Source organism: Nycticebus coucang, chromosome 8 (assembly GCF_027406575.1).
Source record: "Nycticebus coucang isolate mNycCou1 chromosome 8, mNycCou1.pri, whole genome shotgun sequence".
Taxonomy (NCBI): domain Eukaryota; kingdom Metazoa; phylum Chordata; class Mammalia; order Primates; family Lorisidae; genus Nycticebus; species Nycticebus coucang.
The window spans coordinates 73685142-73704776 of NC_069787.1; the positions used below are offsets into that span (position 1 = coordinate 73685142).

Consider the following 19635-nt stretch of genomic DNA (forward strand, 5'->3'; position numbering starts at 1 on the left):
AGATGTATAAATTGTAGTCATATTTTGTACTTTGTAAAGTGTACACCGCACAGTATTCATTCAGTAACTATGTAAGGAATGCTAACTAAGGCTAGGAACTCTTTTTTCTCATAGTCATAGTTTGTAACTCAAGCTAACTGATAACTAGGCAAAAGTGAATAAAACAAGACATTCAGATATATTAATTTTCCATTGAACTAAAACCTAGTTTACTGGTCATTGGATTTCAAAAGTAAAGTCAGTATCATAAATTGTTAGAAACATTGAACCAGGTATAAAAGTATATGGATTCTATTTCTAGCGAGTTACTAATTAACCTGGTTGTGGGTAAGTCCCAACCATTTCTCTAGCTTTTGTTTTTTCTATTTGTTAAATTATAAGATTGGACAAGATGCCTCCTTAAGTCCATTCTGGAGCTAAGTGCCCATGAAAAATAGTTCACACCAAAAACGACTTTTAAGACCTTTTTTAGATTATAGTTATCACATGAGAAATTCTTCTGGGTAGTTAAAAGGAAAGCATACCTTAGTTCACATTGCCAATAAAGCTTTTCAAAATGACCATCATTTATGTAAGTCTGACATGCAAATAAAATTGAAAGTAAAAATATAAGCATAAGTATTATTTTAATGTTCATATTATGCAGAACATAAATTCTATTGTCAACAAATATATTCAAGACTAATACTACATTTCAATGAACAGAATAAATAACACTGCCCCATGCCATATTCTTTCTGTGAATACAAATTAAGGAATGACACCATCCAATGCTATATTGTCTCTGTGACTACAAATGAAGGAGATGTCCTTGTTGTTTGAATTTGGATTCAGAACATAGCTTGCTGGGCAATCCCTTATGTACTAAGCTCTGTGTGTCTATGGTGCATCATTTTGAGAAGCTGTAATGTATTCTACACTTAGGAAATTTAAAAATGAATTTGCATGAGGGCAAATTGGCGCACTGCTGCCTAGAGAAAATGGTCAGATCAATATAGTACCCTGGGACAATGATGTAGGTTGCTTGTGGTTATTTAGCCTGATGATTGAGAACACAAGAGTGCAGAATATTGGGCCAATTCCTACCCATTCATAGGACTACCATTTTCTGTGACCCACTCACTGGTAAGCTCTTGGTGGATGAGGAACTCCCCCTAAATGGGGCATGTGCTTCTCCTGGAATTTGAATAGTGAGACTCAGAAGTTACAGCATAAGGAAGTTTTCCCTTTCTCCATCTTTTCCTCGCTTCTGATTCTTTCTAGTAAAAAAAGTCAGTCAGTGTTAGTGTACTTCTGACACCTCTGTCAGTCATGAGTCCTCTTTGCAACAAAGAGAGAGCAACCAGATATGCCAGAGCCTTCTGACAACAAATGATATTTAGCTATATTTAAAAACATCGATTTGTTCTTTATTCTTACAGTTACCTTGTGTTTATGACAAGTGATATTCTTTAGTTATGGTTATAACATAAAGTTATCTTTTTAAATGAATTTACTTAAGCCCTGTACATATGTTCACTTAGAAACTAATTTTAAATAACTAATAACACATGGCTGGAAAAATTCCAAGATTTGATATTGCAAATGATTGAAGTGTGGGAAACATTAGGCTGGTGAAAAATACACTGAGCTGGAAGATAGGAACTTCGGTCGCTAACTTTAATTTTAACCTTGTCCCTAATTATTGGGTTGTCCTTGGGTGAGATAAGGAGTCTTTCCTGCCTCCATTTCCTCATTATTGAATAAATACAATGATATTTGGCAAACTAACTTAGGAATGATGATGTGAAGATTAAAATTTGTTGAATAGTGAAAATCTATAAAATTAAAAGTTCTATGTAAATAAGGTTCATTATTGTGTGTTTGAAACAAAATAAAACAAAAACAAAGGTCAAAACCACTTAGGGAAGGATAATATTATCTCTGTCTTTTCTCTAGGACCGTGCCATTAGGTGGTGGTGAGTTGTGTGGTGATTGTGGTGTGTATATGAGAGAGAAAGAGAGACCAACTTCATTTCTGTAATCTCTTCATTTGTACTACTACTAAACATTAAAGGCTCTAGTTGTCTTTGTCATGTTGTTTATGTTTATTTTTACTATATTCCTAAAAATTTTGGAAAATTTTTGGGTGCTAAATTTTGAAAAATAAACTATGTTAAAAAAATAAAATGAAGTATGGATCTTTTTCATTCCAAAGCTTAATAAAAGCATTATGATCTTAGTATTTAGAACTGTTAAAAATAATGGAATTTAGTTTTATACCAAAATTGTTTCTTGACCTGAAATAATATTTGAAATCTGCTAATTGTATTTTTCCATCGTGTTTATGGCCACACATTTACCAACTTTACTATGATATCACCTCTTCACAAAAGATATTTTATTGTTACATAACACTATTTCCAATAGACTTCAGAATTTCTTTATTGATTTAATCTCTTGCTTATCCTTGAAATTATGATTACTGTTTTGGTTTAAATATAATAGTTCAATTGAATATCTAACATATTTCTACATTAATGATGAATTATGTCAGGTTTAGGGTTATGTTTTATTTTGAATGTAAGTACAACTAAGTTCTGATATTAATTTATTATATGAAATAGAGAATATTCATACCGACAGAACTGACACTGACAATTATGATTTGGCTTCCCATTCTATTAAACAGGCTTATTGAACTGTTATTCCTGCTGAATTAGAAAATGATTGACATCATAATCTTATTTGTGTATAAATATGCTTGGTCTAGGACAGCAATTCTCAAACTTGAGCAGTTATCAAAATCATCTGGAGAGCTTGTCCAAACACAGATTTCTTGCCCCACTCTCAGAGTTTCTGATCCAGTAGTTCTGGGGGAGGCCTGAGAGTTTGTATTCCTAACAAGTTCCCAGGTAATGGTGCAGCTGAGTTTGCAGTTCTCGGGCCACACTTTAAGACTCCTTGGTCTACTGGAAGGCAAGACAGCATGGCAGTGAAACACATGGATTTTGCTGACAGTCCAAGATTTTAGCCTTAGCTTTGACCAATATAAACTGTGGATCTTGGACAAGTTAGGAATCAGTTTTTTCATCTATAAACGGCAATTATATTTATTGGGACTATTGAATGAAATAATACCTATTAAGTGCTTCAAACAATGCCTAGCATGGTCTGAGCTCTCACTACATAGAACATCAGTAATTAGTGTCGATGGTAGTTACAGTGTTCATGGAAGTTGTAATTAGTGGTAATAGAATATACAGATTTGCTGTTGTTCTACTGTAATAAAAATTTACTAGTCTTTTCTAAGCAATGATGGACAGAAGGCTTGGTTTTAATTAATGACATTGAGTCTATGATAAACATTTGGCCCAAGAAGGAGATTCCATGAGAAAAAGTAATGCTCCTGGTGAGAGGACTTTCAAGAGCACATTAGAGATGTGAATCCGGATTGCAGGTTAAGCAAAAGCATCTCCATCTGGGCAATGTTTCTCAGTATTAAGAACTTACACTGCATTTGTTTCCTTCCTTCCCTTAGCAACAAGAGCAAGACCCAACAAACTTATACATCTCAAATCTTCCCATTTCTATGGATGAACAGGAACTCGAGAATATGCTGAAACCCTTCGGACATGTCATTTCTACAAGAATACTAAGAGATGCTAATGGAGTCAGCAGAGGCGTTGGCTTTGCCAGGTAAAACTCTTGCACCATATGTAATCAATCTCTCTTCATTATTCCCCTTTAATTCCATGCCTTTTAAGTTCTGGGGCCCAAAGCAATTGGATATGCAAAGAAAAAAAAGTAGCTTATCAGACCTGTCCTCTCTCTGAATCTTTGCTTAGAGCTAAAGAATTCTGATGTTATTATAAATACATGGTACTTGCTAAAATATATACATAGAATGTGTTTATGTGTCCCGAATTATAATGATATGCATACCCTATTCCCAGTCCTCTCCATGCCTGTAGATCAACAAATGCAGATGCTGCCAATTCCTGCCAGGGATAATAAATTCCCTGTACCCCAAAGCAAAACAGCCCATGTGGTGAACGGAGAATCTAAATGTTTTTGTATTGATTTCCAAAGAGAGGTGGCAGAATTTCTCAATAAGGAGAAAAGAGAAGAGAAGGAAGATTTGGAGAAACAGGAGTTATTGGGAAGTCCCAAAGAACCCAGAAATGTAAGGGGAGGTCAAGGAGGCATTTGCATTTAAGAGGCCCTGGCTGAGTGTTTTTGATATTTTAGGCAGTACAGGAAGAAAAATGTATTTCTTTCTTGTTGGAAAAGGAAGAGTAGTTTTCATTTTAACTTTAAGGGAATGTTTACCAAAGAGGATCTCAGCCAGGAATGGAGTTAAAATGATTGTACCTGCTGGGCTTTCATGAAAAACAAAGCTAAAGAAACAACAGAGAAAAAAGAAACTGCTCAATGACAATGAAGAAGATAAAAGCAGTGTCCCCCTCACTTGCTGTATTTATGTATGTCTGCAGCTGATTTAACATGGATGAATGGACGGCTGTTAAGTGTCATCTGGAAGTTAGCCCAATGCAAACAAGTGTGCCCACCTAGGATGAGCACTGCCATAAGTTGCCAAACTACTTCAAAGGAACTTCTTTTGGAAGATAACAAATTGTTATGTAAATGTTAACTGATCTCTAACTGGATTTCCTTGAATTTGTGGGCCATGTCCTAAAATTCTTTTTATCCCTTCTAATGTCATACACAAAGTAGCCATCTGCGATGTACATGCTTCATGATTTGAACACAGATTAGCAGAAGGAAGAAAATATTCCTGACTTCATTGTGTGCCTGAGGGATTCAGGCTTTGGGAACATTGACAACTGTTGATTTCCATGGTCAAGGCAGAGGCAGTGATCCAGATTCACCTGGATCTCTGTATTTGGCCAATGTAGTCATTGTTGAGGATTGTAACCCGCTGTTGGGGGTTAGAGCAACATGGGAGTCCACTGAGACAACAGCCATGTCTCACGTCATACAGCACACAGATTGCTTTTCTCCTTTCTCCATAGCCTGCCCTCCAAATACTCCCTCCAATGAATTAGTTTCCCCTTCATTTGTACTCCTGCTCAGAAATAAACACATGTCAAATTCATCAAGAGGACATGTTTTCTAAGAAGATCTATGATAATTATTTTTAAACAAGGTATATATTTTTTGGTACAAAGCATAGGAATATTAATTTGCTAGGGCTGCCATAACAAAATACCACAGACTTGGTGGTTTAGGTGACAGAAATGTATTTTGTCATGATTCCAGAGGCTAGAAGTCAAGGTGTGGTTTCTTGTGACTTTTCTTCTTGACTTATGGGTCCTGTTCCCTCCTTGAGTCTCCACATCATCTCCCTGTGTGGATCTGTGTCCTAATCTCTTCTTCCTGTCAGGATAGCAGTCATGTTTGGATTAGGGCTACCCTAATGGCCTCATTTTAGCAGTCATGTTTGGATTAGGGCTACCCTAATGGCCTCATTTTAGCTTAATTACCTTTTTAAAGGTCATATCTGCAAATACATGCACAATCTGAAGTACTAGAATCCAGGTACTGCACTAGGACTTTAACATATGAATTTTAGAGGACACAAAGTTCAGCTCACAGCACAAAGACACTTCTTTGCCTTTATCATCTCTGTACACTAAGAGTTTGCTTACAGTGAAGAATATTCTTAAGTGCAAAATCTCATAATGTATGTTGTAGGAGGCAAAACTCTAACAACGGCATATGAATCATGATATGTCATGAAGTCATGATGAAAATGTAAAACATCAAGTTGTTTCTTTTTGTTTGTTTTTTTTAAGGAACTGAAAAAGGGCGGGAATTTTAAATTGATATTCCTGCTCTGAATGCAGCCTCTGCCGCCTCCCTTGTATTTTACATTTGGTAGCTGTAGGTGAGCCTTAAAAGTTCAAATCTAATCATGTCTGTCAGGGTCCTGCTTACAATCCTCCTATTCAGCCCAAGTGACTTCCCTTGCCAGCCGCTCCAGAGTCATTGCTGATGTCACTCATCCCCCAGCCTTGACTCTTCCTGCTTCAGATCCAGGGCACAAACTGCCCTCCTTGACCGGCTATATTATGCTTTCCCCCTGAATTCTGCCTTACTCATCTTTTAGGTCTCAGCCAGAACATCTTTTCTTCAAAGAATATTTCAACCCCAGGCTTCAAAGTTACTTGCTCTTGTTACAGCTTCTGTAAAAGTGTTTTTTTTTTTTTTAATAAAATGTATCACAATTGCATCAAATTCACTATTCAATTTCTGTCTTTAGAAATTGGACATTTTAATGTACACAGCTATGATTTAATAATAAAAAATTAAAAAAAGAAATTGGACTTTTTTAAGTCAAGTTTCTGTTTTCATTATAGGATGGATGGATAGGTGGATGAATGGGAGGTATTGCACTTCATAATGATCATTCCATGAAGTTCCTGAATAGATAAACTCAATGGCTTTTTAAAACTTTGAGCTTTGAATATGAATTATGAGTCACACACCAATACTGAAATGTAGGTCTCTGTGCTCTAAATCATTTGTTTTCCAATTTTGGAAAGTAGCATGTGATGGAAAGGGAAAACCTAAGTGTAAGTCCAGCCAATGATTTCTTATGCCTAGGAAATAAAGTGAAAATATGAGCTGACTCTCTTTTGTAAGAAGCCAGGAAACTGAGGCAGAATAAGTATTTCATTTTCCATGTGTCTTAGACTGTGAGGAGCAGGAGCCCAGATGATCAGCCTGAGTTGATGGAGTGATGAAATCATTTTACCTGTGCTTTACGTAACCCAGATTCCCACTGCCTTCCACTGTCACGTTTGCTTTGCAGTTTCTCACACAGCTGTAACTGTCACCTTAACCAACTTGATTATTTGCAATTTAACCCTTGCACAATGTTCCTCCTTTTAAAAATATCATCCCATCCCAATTTCCCCTCAGCCTTTCTCATCTGGAACTCCCATCGGAACCATAAAACAGAAGGTAGCTTGTATCACAATTTTTTTCTCAGTTCTTGTAAGAACAGAGCAGCTATCAGATTACATGCAGATGTCTTAGGACAGTGGTTCTCAAAATGTTGCTTCCAGATCAGCAGCTTGAGCATCACCTGAGAACTTGTTAGAAATGTAAATTTTTCTGTTCCCAGCCAACTGAATCAACAACCTGGTGGTGGGAGTAGGCAGCAATGAGTAATCTATATATTAACAAGCACTTTCAGAGGACTCTGCAGCTCTCTCCACTTGAGAAACATTACCTTGGTGCTTCTAAGACTGGTTCTTAGGATCAAGGTCTGGGAAAGCTCAGATTGCTGGGCCCCACTCTTAAAGTTTCTAAGTCAGTAGAGCTGAGGCAGGACTCAGTCAATTTGTGTTTCTAACAAGTTCCTGGTGTGCTTATCTGAGAACTACACTTTGAGAATTATTGCTCTAAAGTCACCAGTGACTTTTCCAGATGGAGCTGTAGCCTACTCATGCTTCTGTCACACTATATCACTTTCTCAAAATGCACTAATCATGAACCTCTTAGATCAGTGGTCCAAGCCTTTTTGGTACCAGGAACAGTTTTCATGGAAGACAATTTTTCCATCGACTGGAGTATGATGGTGTGGGATGGGGATGGGAAGGGGACAGAATTCAGGGGGCAATGCTTCGCGGCCCCATGCCTAAGGGGCCATTAACCGGTACTGGTCCACAGCTGGGAGGTTGGGGACCACAGCCTTAGCTGGGAGAGACCGTGCCTTATTCTTCTTCATGTCTGTTCCAGCACCTAGAACATTCTCTGAAACATAGTTGATCTTCAGCAAATTTGCGATGATGAATAAATGAAATCACTTAAAGTTTGGGGGTTTTGTCTATAGAAATAGGTACGAAGACAACATTTGATGACAGTGATGAGCCAGTTCTGAGATAAGGAGTACGGGAATGTTAGAGAAAAAGTAGTAGCATCAGCCCAACTAGTATTGGCTCACACACTATTTCTTCCTCTAAAAGTTCACAGTGCCACAAGCATTATCAAAAGAATATACTTATTTAACTGGAAGAACAGCCAGCCTATAACTGTGTCTAGTAAATTCTTGTGCATACCTCTTGAATTTATGACTATCTCAATTCACAAAACCTGAACAATTCTTTCAGCAGGCTTCATTTTGAATATTACCATCGGTCACTTATAACCACTGGCTGTGGTCCTTAATTCATGTGCAAGAGATTCTAAAATTCTAAAATCCATTTGACTAGAAAGAAAGCCCCCCATTATTATTTTACTTGCAAGTGATATATTAATCTTCTTTGATAACCATCTCTTCAAAGTAAAAGGAGTATCTTCATTTTATATTTAAAACATTGAACTTCAAAGCACTGATTTGAATGCCAGGAGGGTGCACAGACAGCACAATTACAGGCTTTTCAAAGATCCAGAAGTACTAGATAGTGTCTGAAATTACAGACATTTTATTTTTTATGCTTTTTTTTTTTTAGTCTCTTGTATCTTAAAACAATTTTGTAAGATCCACCCCCTCCAGGCAGCATTTTATAGCCAAGTCATAAACCTTTAAAAACAGAAGTTTATGGTGGGAATGCTGACAGATCCACGGCTGCAGAGCTGGTGAGTGCCAACACACTACCTAGCCTGCAAGGGTGAGGCTCGCAGCATAAATCAGCCAGCGTCTGCAGGGACATTGCTGTGCGTTCATGTTATCCATTTCCCATTCCCAGAAACATGAGACCATTTGTCCAGCAAATATCACATTGAAAGAGTGTTAGAAGAGGCCAGTAAAGAATGACCCAAAGTGGAAAAGGGATGGGGGGTGAATGTTCACAATTAATCCAGCTTCAACATCTGGGAACATAGAACTCCTTTAAGCAATGCATTTACTGTCCCCTGGTGAGCTAAAGAGCGTGAGAGACTGCTGAACACAGGGACCTTTGTATTTCGTAGTCTTTTTTTGCCCCTCCTTAGTACTCTTAATTTGATTCTCATGGAGCTTTGTTTGAATGACTTTTAACATATGGGCAGCCCTGTGTTCCATCGCTTCCCTATTGAACAAGCAAGTTTTGTAAATAAATAATGTAGGTTCTTCCTTCCTTTCACTTTGTAAAAAAAAAAAATAAAAAATGGTGGTTATAGGCAAATTCTGGCCTGGTTATTAAAAATGAGTGTAAATAACATGCTAATTTTTTATGTTATGTTAATAACTTTGAATATCATTAAACTTGCATCGGTTTACCTTGTACTGCCTGGTATTTCTTGTTCCCTCTCTTCCCCCAGCTCCTGAAATGTAAGGAGAACACTGAAAGGGATTTTAAAAAGTTCTAAGCAAATGCCAATTCTTCCTAGGCTATTGGACTTGTTTTTATTGTTCAGAATATGTTTTGGTTATATCTACCTTCCATCTATCACTGCACAAACATTCCCTCCTTTGCCATTTTGGCAATTCTTTTACTATCTCAAACTCATGGGACTAGAAAATCAAATATGAGCAGAGTAAATCTCTAAGCTGTAAACTTAGTGATAATTTCCAAACTACAGCTGTGTTTTCCCAGAAACAGGTTACAATTGTGCTTGCGGAGATTGAAGAGAATGTTCAGTGAGAATGGCTATTGTGTCAATCCTTTTGGTAATTTTAATTCCTCTTCCAGTTGCCTGAAGATGTGATTTGCTGGAGAGTGTGCTCCTGGCCCCACCTCCAGCTTCTTCAACTTCGTTCTTATTTACCTGTCTCTTCTCTTACCTTCATCTGTTTCTTCTTCTTGCTTCTTTGTCCATCTGTCTATCTCCCTCAGAAAGTCATAACCATGGCTAGAGGTGGCAACAGATTTTGCTTTCTTTTTCTTAAATTCAGAGCTCTGGATTTTAAAACCCAAACCAAGCAACCAACCAAACAAATAAATTGCATCAAATAATCCATTATTCTGAAATCTCCAGGATTCCAGTTGTATTATATGCACACCTTTCACAACTTTATGAACACGTGGAGAAGGGATTAGAGCAACATATACGTTATTGCTTTCTAATTATAAAATGGAAATGGCTATATTCCAAAGATTGCTCTCTGTGGGATAGGAAGAGAATTCTAAAAAGTAGTTCAGCCATGTGAAACTGAGTTGCGGGAACTTTGTTACCTCCAGATTGGAAATGGTTCCATTAAGTATGTGCAGGGCCTGTAACTGTCTGTGCCCTACACCTTCTCTAAGCTCAAAGCATGACAGGGACTCTTGGGCAGCCAGGAGGGGGATTTGAGGCTAGCAGTCTGTTCTGGGTAAGAGAGAAGAAATAGTCCAGTGTCTATAGAAATATAATCCAGTGTCTTTTGGACTATAAGTCTGAGGCTTGTTTAGTTAGTATCTTTCCTACACTCTTAGCTTTCTGTGAGTTGGGCCAACTCATTTATTCTCCACATCTGTATGGTTATGAATATGACTCTACATGGGTCAGAAATAACTTTTGTCTTAGTTCTGGACTTCTTACTTGTGTTTGTAAGGCAGTTATTAAACTCTCAAAGCCTCTTTTTCTGATATATAAAATATACCCATTCATTTTTTTCATTCATTCAGTTTATTCAATCAATACATCTTGGGCACTACTGTTGAGCCAGTAATTGTTATAGATGCAATAATTCAGAGATGTTTCCAAAGAGAAAATATATCTGCTTTATGGACCAACATTTTTATTTCTATGGGATCAGGGAGATGATAATAAGTATATAATAAACAAGTAATCAAATGTCAAATAGTATTAAATTATTAATATCAGTATTACAGAAACAAAACAAAACAAGGGTGTGATAGAGAGGAAGAGGGATATGAGAGGAACCAGGAATGGTAGAACCCTCAGAAGAGAAAGCATTTCAACTGAATTGCATATGGAAGGGACAAACCAGAGAAGAAACCAGCCACAAAAATCTCTCTGTGGGTAGGAGGAGTAAAGAGAAATTCTGGCAAAGAGAAAAGGACATAGATGATTTAAGGTGGGGCTGCATTTGGCATATTCAGGCAACAGAAAAGAAACAACCATTGAGTAAGGGAAAGAGGTATAATACATACTAATATCTAGGAATGAAACATGGCCTAGCTCAAAGGGATTGCTTAACAGTGATCATGCATTCCAGAGACATTTAGTGGCAGGACTTTTCTAGACCTATGCTTGATTTCTCTTTTATCTCAGTTCAACTTTTCAAGTTTAATTTTCTTTAGCAACCATAACCTCTCTGCTGTGGGTACCATAACTCACTACAGTGACTCACCAAAGCAGTTTACCTGTGTGCACCAGTTTCTTATGAAGGACACAACGCAGGAACAGACAAATGGAAGAAATGTGTCTGGCAAAGGAAGGGGCATGTAGCTTCCAGCCCTTTCTGGGCTTATCATCCTCTCGGCTCATCAGTGTGCTCACCAACCTGGAAGTACCCTGAACCTTGTTGTTGAGAAGTTTTTATGGTGGTTTTATTATGTAGGCATCATTGATCAAATCACTGGGCACCATCTGCAGCCCCTTTCTATCTGTCAGAAGTCTGAGGCTAAGGTGAATGTCCCAACCCACCAATCTTGTCTAGGTCTTGCTCGTGACCAGCCCCCATCCTGAAGGTATCTTGATCTCCCCCCACCTTGCTAGCATAAAGTCCTAGGTGGTCAAAAAAAGTCCATTCTGGGGTGGTGCCTGTGGCTCAAAGGAATGGGGCACTGGGCCCATATACTGTAGGTGGTGGGTTCAAACCTAGCCCTGGCCAAAAACTGAAAAAAAAAAAAAAAAAAGAAATTTTTTTAAAGTCCATTCTGAATAATAAAATACACACCTATCACTCAGGAAATTCCAAGGGTTTTATGAGCTCTATGCCAGAAACTTGGGACAAAGACCACACAGAAAGCTTTGGTCAGATGATCCCATCTTTCAATCTTTTAAGAAGAGTCATAAATTCAAACTTTCTTGTGAAGTCTCCCCAATTTTTTTTTTTTTTTTTGAAACAGAGTCTCACTCTGTTGCCTTGGATACGGTGCCATGGTGTCATAGCTCATAGCAACCTCAAAATCCTGGGCTCAAGTGATCTTCCTGCCTTAGCCTCCTGAGGATCTGAGAATACAGGAACCCATCACAATGCCTGGCTAATTTTTTTCTCACTCTTGCTCAGGCTGGTCTTAAACTCCTGAGCACAATCTACCTGCCTCGGCCTCCCAGAGTGCTAGGACTACAGGCATGAGCCACGGAGCCTGACCCCTCCCGATTTTTAAACCTCCATAATCATTTCAAATTTTCCAAAGCCTTTTTGCCATCCAAAGAAAATATACCTTCGGACATGGTTTCCAGGTTGGGATATGTGACACAGAACTCCAGAGCAGTAGTTTTCAACCCTGGCTGCATGCTGGAATCACCTGGGTAGCTTTGAAAACTTTGCTGCTGGGTCTCATGCCAAAACCATTAAGATAGACTCTCCTGGGCTGGACCCCAGACATTGGTCTTTTTAAAAATAGTTCCCTGATAATTTTAGTGGACAGTGATTTTTAAAACAAACTTTTCTTTTAGAATAAGTTTAAATTTACAGAAAAGTTATAAAGATAATATAGAGCTTCTATAAACTGTACACCCAGTTCCCTCCATTAACACCTTATGTCACTGTGGAATATTTTTCCAAATTAGGAAACCAACATTAGCATATTACTATTAACTGAACTCTAGACAGTATTTGGATCTTACCCACTTTTCCACTAATATTCTTTTTATGTTTCAGGATCCAATTCAGGGTGCCATGTTATATTTAGTTGTTCTATTTCACCAAACTGCTCTCATCTTTGACAAGTTTTCAAGCTTTCTTTGTTTTCCTTGAGTAGTACTGATCAGGTATCCAGATCTGGGTTTGTCTGATGATTTTTTTTTTCATGATAGAACTCATAGTAATTATGGAGTTTTGGAAAGAACACTACAAAGGGGAAGTACCCTTCTTATCACGTCATATCAAGATATATGCCCATTTTTTAAACACCTGCTCTATTGAATAGCAGCTGGGTGAGGTGGAGAGAGCAGGGTCTATCCTGCTTCAGAACAGATTGAAGTAGATGAGTCAGGAGAAGAAATCAGGAGGGATGGCATGAGGCCACAGTAGAATTGCAGTTCTTCCAAATAAACCACCTACGTATCTAAAGACATAGGTTGTATCCAGGTTTATCCACCAGACTTTAGGGAAGTGAATCCAGTCTTTTAGAGTTAGTGTCTTTCTTTACACAATGTATAAGGTACAACATTATGTCATTCTAAACCTCTGGAGTGGGTTTTCATTAGCCAAATATTGTGTAAAGTTCCATTTCCTAAGAGGAATATATTATAATTCTGAGCAAGATCCCTCTAAAATGTCTGGGTTGCTGCAAAAAGAGATGAAAGAGAGGTTACTCCACTTCACTGTTTGGCATTTATGACACTTAGGTCCTAAGAAGGTGTCAGGTGTCTAGGAGTAAGAAAATAAATGGCAAAAACTAAGAAGAAAATAGAAGCCCTTCATTCATCTTTGTTCCTTGGACTCACTATTATTCCTTCCATTACGATGGATTAAGAACTAAATGACATAATTTGTTTTTGAAATGTCAGAAATGTCAGTGCATATTTAGTACTTTATAAAATCTTTTCATGTTGACCACTTTTGTAAATCTTATCGGAAATGAGAATGACTGGCTTACAACATCGCATACTCTAAGTTGCCAATAATTTGTACAGAGTCTGTGATTGCAAAACCACAAACATTTCACAATACTGGAAACCTCTCATTAACCATGATAAGTGATGTAGTGGATTTGTTTTACGGACACGGTTAATAATGGTTCTTGCTTTGAGGTCACAAACTGTGAGATTCTCTGTGGAGGTGAGACAGACAGGCTACAGATGACTTTGCAAAGCACATTCCTACCCCTGCATTTTGAATCTAACCTGGAGTATTCTACCCATACAGGATCAGGCTCTCATTTGATGTCATTTGCCTGTGGAAATAGTATTGACTATGAATCTAGCTACTCTTTGTAGCTGTTGTTAAGAGAAGCAGCAGCAGCAGCAGCCCCAACAGTGGAATTCTGTGGTGTGTTGCAGATGACTAAAGCCAGGTTCCTAGGCCCGGAGACAAGAAAGAATGTCAAACAGGACCTTTAATGTGTATTTGTGTTTAAACATCAGACCTGACAGAAAACCCTGAAGTTTTATACAATGATTGGAGCCTTGTAAGAACCTAATTAATGTATTGTCAGGTGAACGGTCGGCCTGGCACTTGAGCTGTTCTGAGAGATGCAAGGGGGTTCAGGTACCACCTGGGAAGAATAGACGCAGTTTAGTGATTACGTGGCCCGTCTGAAAGGGACATATAAAGGCAGCTGTGTCTGGTATGCTGTCTTTTCAGACTCACTTGATAATGCTAGTGTCAGTTTCAAGTGAAGCGTGTGCCAGATTTCAGATCGTTTGAGCTGGCAGGCATTTCAGGGCAGTTAATTGTGAAACTTGAGAAGAAAATGGGCACATTCTTTCTAAGATGGCTATTCCCATACAGCTTCCCTCCCCCCAGAGCTTTCTGGGCCTCACTTTTGTTCTGTTTCCACATAAAATGCATGAGGAGCACTGAGCCTTTCCCCCTTGGCAGCTCCTGTATTGCCGTCTTCGCTGGGACTGCTTTGCCTTGATAAAATGTGTCCCGTGTATTAAAATGAAATTGTCACTGCTGGGTGGTGCGGCAAAACATGGTTTGACACTAAGCGCCGGCAGCTACAGAAAACAGACTTTTATTGCATTTATTCTTTCAGAGGGGAGAGTCTCTAAAGGCTCACAGCAGACATTCACTTAGTTAAATGTGAATGAACCCAAAGTGAACAATCCAGGCTGCTGTCTTTGTGTTCATAGAAACAGCCCCCATCTGGCTTGATATGGCTGTAAAACAGTGTTAGGGAAAGACTGTGATCATACCTCAACTCCGGAGGAAGACATGAAGCTTTCAAACAAGGACAAAAATATTTTAAGTGGGCAGAGTGGGTTAACCACCTGATTTTCTTCTTTTGCTTCTTCTCTGTTCCCTAAAATACATTATGTAGAATCAACAAGCACGCATATACACTTACCCCCATCTAGTTTTAGTCTTCCTTTAGAATTCCATGTCATTTGAAGACAAAGAGAAAGGATTTGCTTTGTAGGACTTTTGCAGGCAAAGTTTTAGATTCTTTTTTTTTTTTTTTTTGGCTTTTGGCCGGGGCTAGGTTTGAACCCACCATCTCCAGCATATGGGACCGGCGCCCTACCCCTTGAGCCACGGGCACCACCCATAAGCTTTAGATTCTTAACTGCCTTTTATTTGGATGCTTACCTTACCCGGAGAGATTTTGAACAGGGAGGGAACTCCGGGGCATAACGTTTTCAATCTGTAGCTCTCCTGGAATAAAAATTCCATAAAGTAACATCTGTAGTAATTAAGGGCTTACATTTCCTCTCCCATTCATGTCTCTGTTAGAAGGGAAGGTTATTTTCCCTAAGAGACAACAGTAGATCCTATGGGAAGAGAGAAAGCCGAGTTAGAATTCTTTTGTTCCTAGAAATGGAAGTTTCCTACTTAAAAAAAAAAAAATTAAGACTTACGGTAAAAGGTTCTACTGGAAAGAAAACGTGAAAGAGTTGGGAAAATTATACTTAACTGTTGCTAAATATTTAGAACAGAGAGAAATTCATCCTGGTTTTTTTATCTAAACATCTTCTGATTTAGGAGAATTTATGATTAATTAGTGAACAAAATGCTATCTTGTTTTTATTTTTATTTATTAGTATTATATGTTCTGAAGTGCAAAATTGCTTTTTTTTCATTTAGACCCTAATTCATTTGTTTGTAAGACTATTTTATTTTCAAAATAATATTTATGTCAATCTTTTGGGTTATCTGATGGAATAAATACTGATCTATTAATGTTATATAACGTTTTTGCTCTTTCTGATCACAGCAGGATCATCTATGTAATTATGGGATCCAGGGAAAGATAACAATGCAGGTCTCATTGTTAAAAAACTATTAAGAAGTTTGAGAGAGGGACAACAGAACCATGTGCAGGGGTTTCCTTAGGGCAGAACATGTGCATGGTGATCTCGTAGGTGAGAAGTCTCTATCACCAAGCAGGCTGTCAGTACAGAACGATTCATCTATTTGCTTCCTAGAAACTCACATCCAAAAACAAGTTAAGAATTTGTCAAAACATCAGTACAGCTCCTCAGTGGGACCTGCTTGTTAACCAGGTGATGACAGCTGTCTAGCTACATCTCCCAGTTTATTTCTGAGTTTCCTGGGTGAGCCTGGTGCTGAGTCATGTGGTCTGCTTCCTGGGCCCCACTATATCCATCACCCAGCTCCTCCTGACCTCCCCAGCTAGTCTCATGCTAACTACTTCTGCAAAGGCCATTCCTGCCTTTTTTGCCTCTTCTCAGCCCTTCCCTGGCTGCTAGGATTCCCCTCACATTTGAATTCTTGTAGCTATGGTAAATATATATGACTTATTTGATATTTGTTAACATGTTTTTCCTTATCCTGTTTCCTACACATGTAATATGGTCATGTCCTGTGGTCCTGAAAATACAAATACAACTTAGATATAGGAAAGTTTTTTGTTGTTTTTTGACTGGGTCTGGGTTTGAACCTGCCACCTCTGGTATATGGGGCTGGCGCCCTCCTCCTTTGAGCCACAGGCACTGCCCAGGAAAGTTTTATATCTTGCATTGATGGGCTACATTCCAAGAAAGCTCATATTAATAACATGGCAGGAAACAAAATTATACTTTGCCTTTTGGACAAATTTCACCCATTTTATATACATTCTTTCATGTATATGTAGGTTGTTGCTTGAATTCATTTTTTCCTCTGATATCCTCTTGGTAGGACTTAATTTCTTTTAATCAGAATCAACCCTTTAATTTTTATTTTTCCCATCCAATGTTATAAAATAGTAAAGTTCAGATGTAATTTATTATTTAGAAAATGCTACAAATACTAATACTTCTAAAATTGATATTATGATGGTACAGCTCAAAATATTCATTCTTTAAATTGTATGTGAGATGCCAACTTTGGCACAAGAATTCCAATTTAGGAATATTAATATCTAGTATGAAAAACAATAGGAGATTGTCCAAAATCTAAAATTAAGAATATGTATGACCTAAGGGCTATGTATTTATATCATTCTTCAACATTTTTAGGACCCCAAATCACTCTCTTTGGGTTGATTTCATCCAATGGATTTTCAACAAAATGCCATGATGTTAATGATCATTGTACTGTACTAATCACTCCTTTAGGCTGCAAGCTATTCAAATGAAACACATCTCCTCTCTCGCTTTGCAGAGTCCCTCAGCAATATATCTTATTTAGTTTCAGTACAGGTGTTAGTGCTAGATAGATGTTCACTGAGTTCAGTTCGAAGCACAATTCTACCACTTACTGGAAAGTTAGTTTATCTCTGTAAGCCTCAGTGCCCTCACTGATATGAAGGGCAATAATACCACCTACCTTTTAGGTTTGCTAATTAAGTCATTCAACAGATATTTATTGAGTACTTTATTTTTTTACATTTGTTTAAAGTGATAGGGTCTTACTGTTACCCAAGCTGATCTCGAACTCCTGACTGCAAGGGATCCTTCTACCTCAGCCTCTCAGAATATAAGGATTACAGGTGCCAGGCACCACCCTCGATCTCTACTAAACACTGTCAATTGCCAAATATCATTAATTAATTAAGTAAAACAATGCCTCAGGGTTACCTCTGAATGAGGACTCAGTATGAAACATCCACAAGGCAACTTTTCACATCATTGCTTGTGATGTGCTTGTGACATTTTGCTGTCAATCTGGCCATTGTAGTTGTTAAAACAGTTGATGCCGTAAGCTTAATTTCTCAAATTAAGCTTTCCCATGGCTTTTTTATTCACTTTTTCTTTTTTATTTCTTTTTCTTAGATATGCACAACTCAACAAAGTATATGATCCCCTGTTTACTTTCTTTTTTTCAGAATGGAGTCTACTGAAAAATGTGAAGTGGTAATTCAACATTTTAATGGAAAATACCTGAAAACACCACCAGGCATCCCAGGTAAGAAATATTACCAAATAAATTACTAAATAGTACCTTGACGTACTGCTGTTACTAGAATGACGACGTCGTAAAGCTCTCCCAATGATGGTCATTGGGAAAAAAAGTTGCTTTTATAACTTTTTTAAAACAATATGTTATTTAGCAACTCATCTTTTCCAAAAGTTTTTGGTGATTCTTTTTCGGTCTTTTCTTAAATCTCCACTGTTAATTCCCATAAGTGGATTAGAAGAAAACCATCTCAAAGAGTGATACACTTGAAGTGAAAGAAGTTAATGACTCTTATCATTAATATAGAAATCCTGATTTCTAAGTTATAAAATACCAACACAGTGATATTCACAGTGGATTGCATCGGCCGGTGCCAGGCCACAGAGGTTTCTTATCAGTCAGTCGCAAGAAAACTATTGAAAGTAAGGGTAAACATTTAGAAAATTTTATAGCAATTTCAACTGTCATCTCTTCTGAGGACATAATTTTATATTTTATGAAACTATCAGTTACTAACATATTGAAAATTTTTTTAAAATATTGTCTATTCATCAGAGGGAGTATCTGAAACTTTAGACTATCCCAGGACATTTCACATTTACCAAGGCAAAATTCTTAGTTTTACACACATCGTAAGTTCATATAACTTAATACAATCAAGAATTACATTCAATATTAAAGAATTACATTAAACAAAAAGAATCATGTATATTAGGGCTACAAATGCCTCACCTTGATATTAATCTTGCAGTAGTGTATGTGGAAACTGTTTTATAGTAGGTATGTAAATTTATTTTATTTTATTTTATTATTTATTTTTTGAGACAGAATCACTCTGTTGCCTGGGCTGGTGTGCAGTGGTGTCATCATAGCTCCCTGTAACCTCAAACTGCTGGGTTCAGGTAATCTTCCTGCTTCAGTGCCCCAAGTAGCTAGGACTACAGGCATGTGCCACTGTGCCACCATGCTCAGCTACTTTTTAAAATAGAGACAAGGCCTTTTTCTTCCTCAGTCTAGTATTGAACTAGTGGCCTCAAGTGATACTCTTGCCTCAGCCTCCCAAAGTGTTAAGATTATGGGTGTGAGCCATCTCTTTGGACCTAAATTTTTAGATGTACCTTACTCATTTAATAAAAAAATTAAAGATTGAATGAAATACTAAACTAAGGAAAATTATAATGAATAAAGAACTACCTGAGTAATAAATGTTGGTTTATTCATTGATCTTTTGTTTATGATTATTCTCAGGGGGATAAAAGGTGACTTCCTAAATCTTACAGTATTTATTTTTGTTCTTTTAAAGCTGGGTTTCAACAGTGTTTACTATATAATGCAGCTACTATTTAAAATCCACTAGATTTCAGGGTTTAGGCATTGTAGTTTCTTAAAATATATTAAGGTTATATAGGGAAGTCTGAGCTGGGTGTGGTGGGGCATGTCTATAATCCTACCTCCTCAGCTGGCTGAGACAAGAGGACAGCTTGAACTCAGAAATTTGAGGGTACAGAAAGCAATGATCATGCCTGCGAACAGCCACTGCATTTCATCCCGGGCAACGGAGAGACATCTCTAAAAACCAA

The 19635-nt window shown here is 37.7% G+C and overlaps 1 protein-coding gene across 10 annotated transcripts in view; it reads left to right on the forward strand.

Moving 5' to 3' along the window:
• RBMS3 (RNA binding motif single stranded interacting protein 3) overlaps positions 1 to 19635 on the forward strand; it is a 793177-nt gene that overhangs the window by 482126 nt on the left and 291416 nt on the right. For all 10 annotated transcript variants that reach the window (XM_053599626.1, XM_053599630.1, XM_053599631.1 and 7 more), the window contains exons 5-6: positions 3521 to 3678; positions 17985 to 18064. In XM_053599626.1, the coding sequence (XP_053455601.1) occupies positions 3521 to 3678; positions 17985 to 18064 (238 nt within the window). The remainder of the gene's footprint in view (positions 1 to 3520; positions 3679 to 17984; positions 18065 to 19635) is intronic.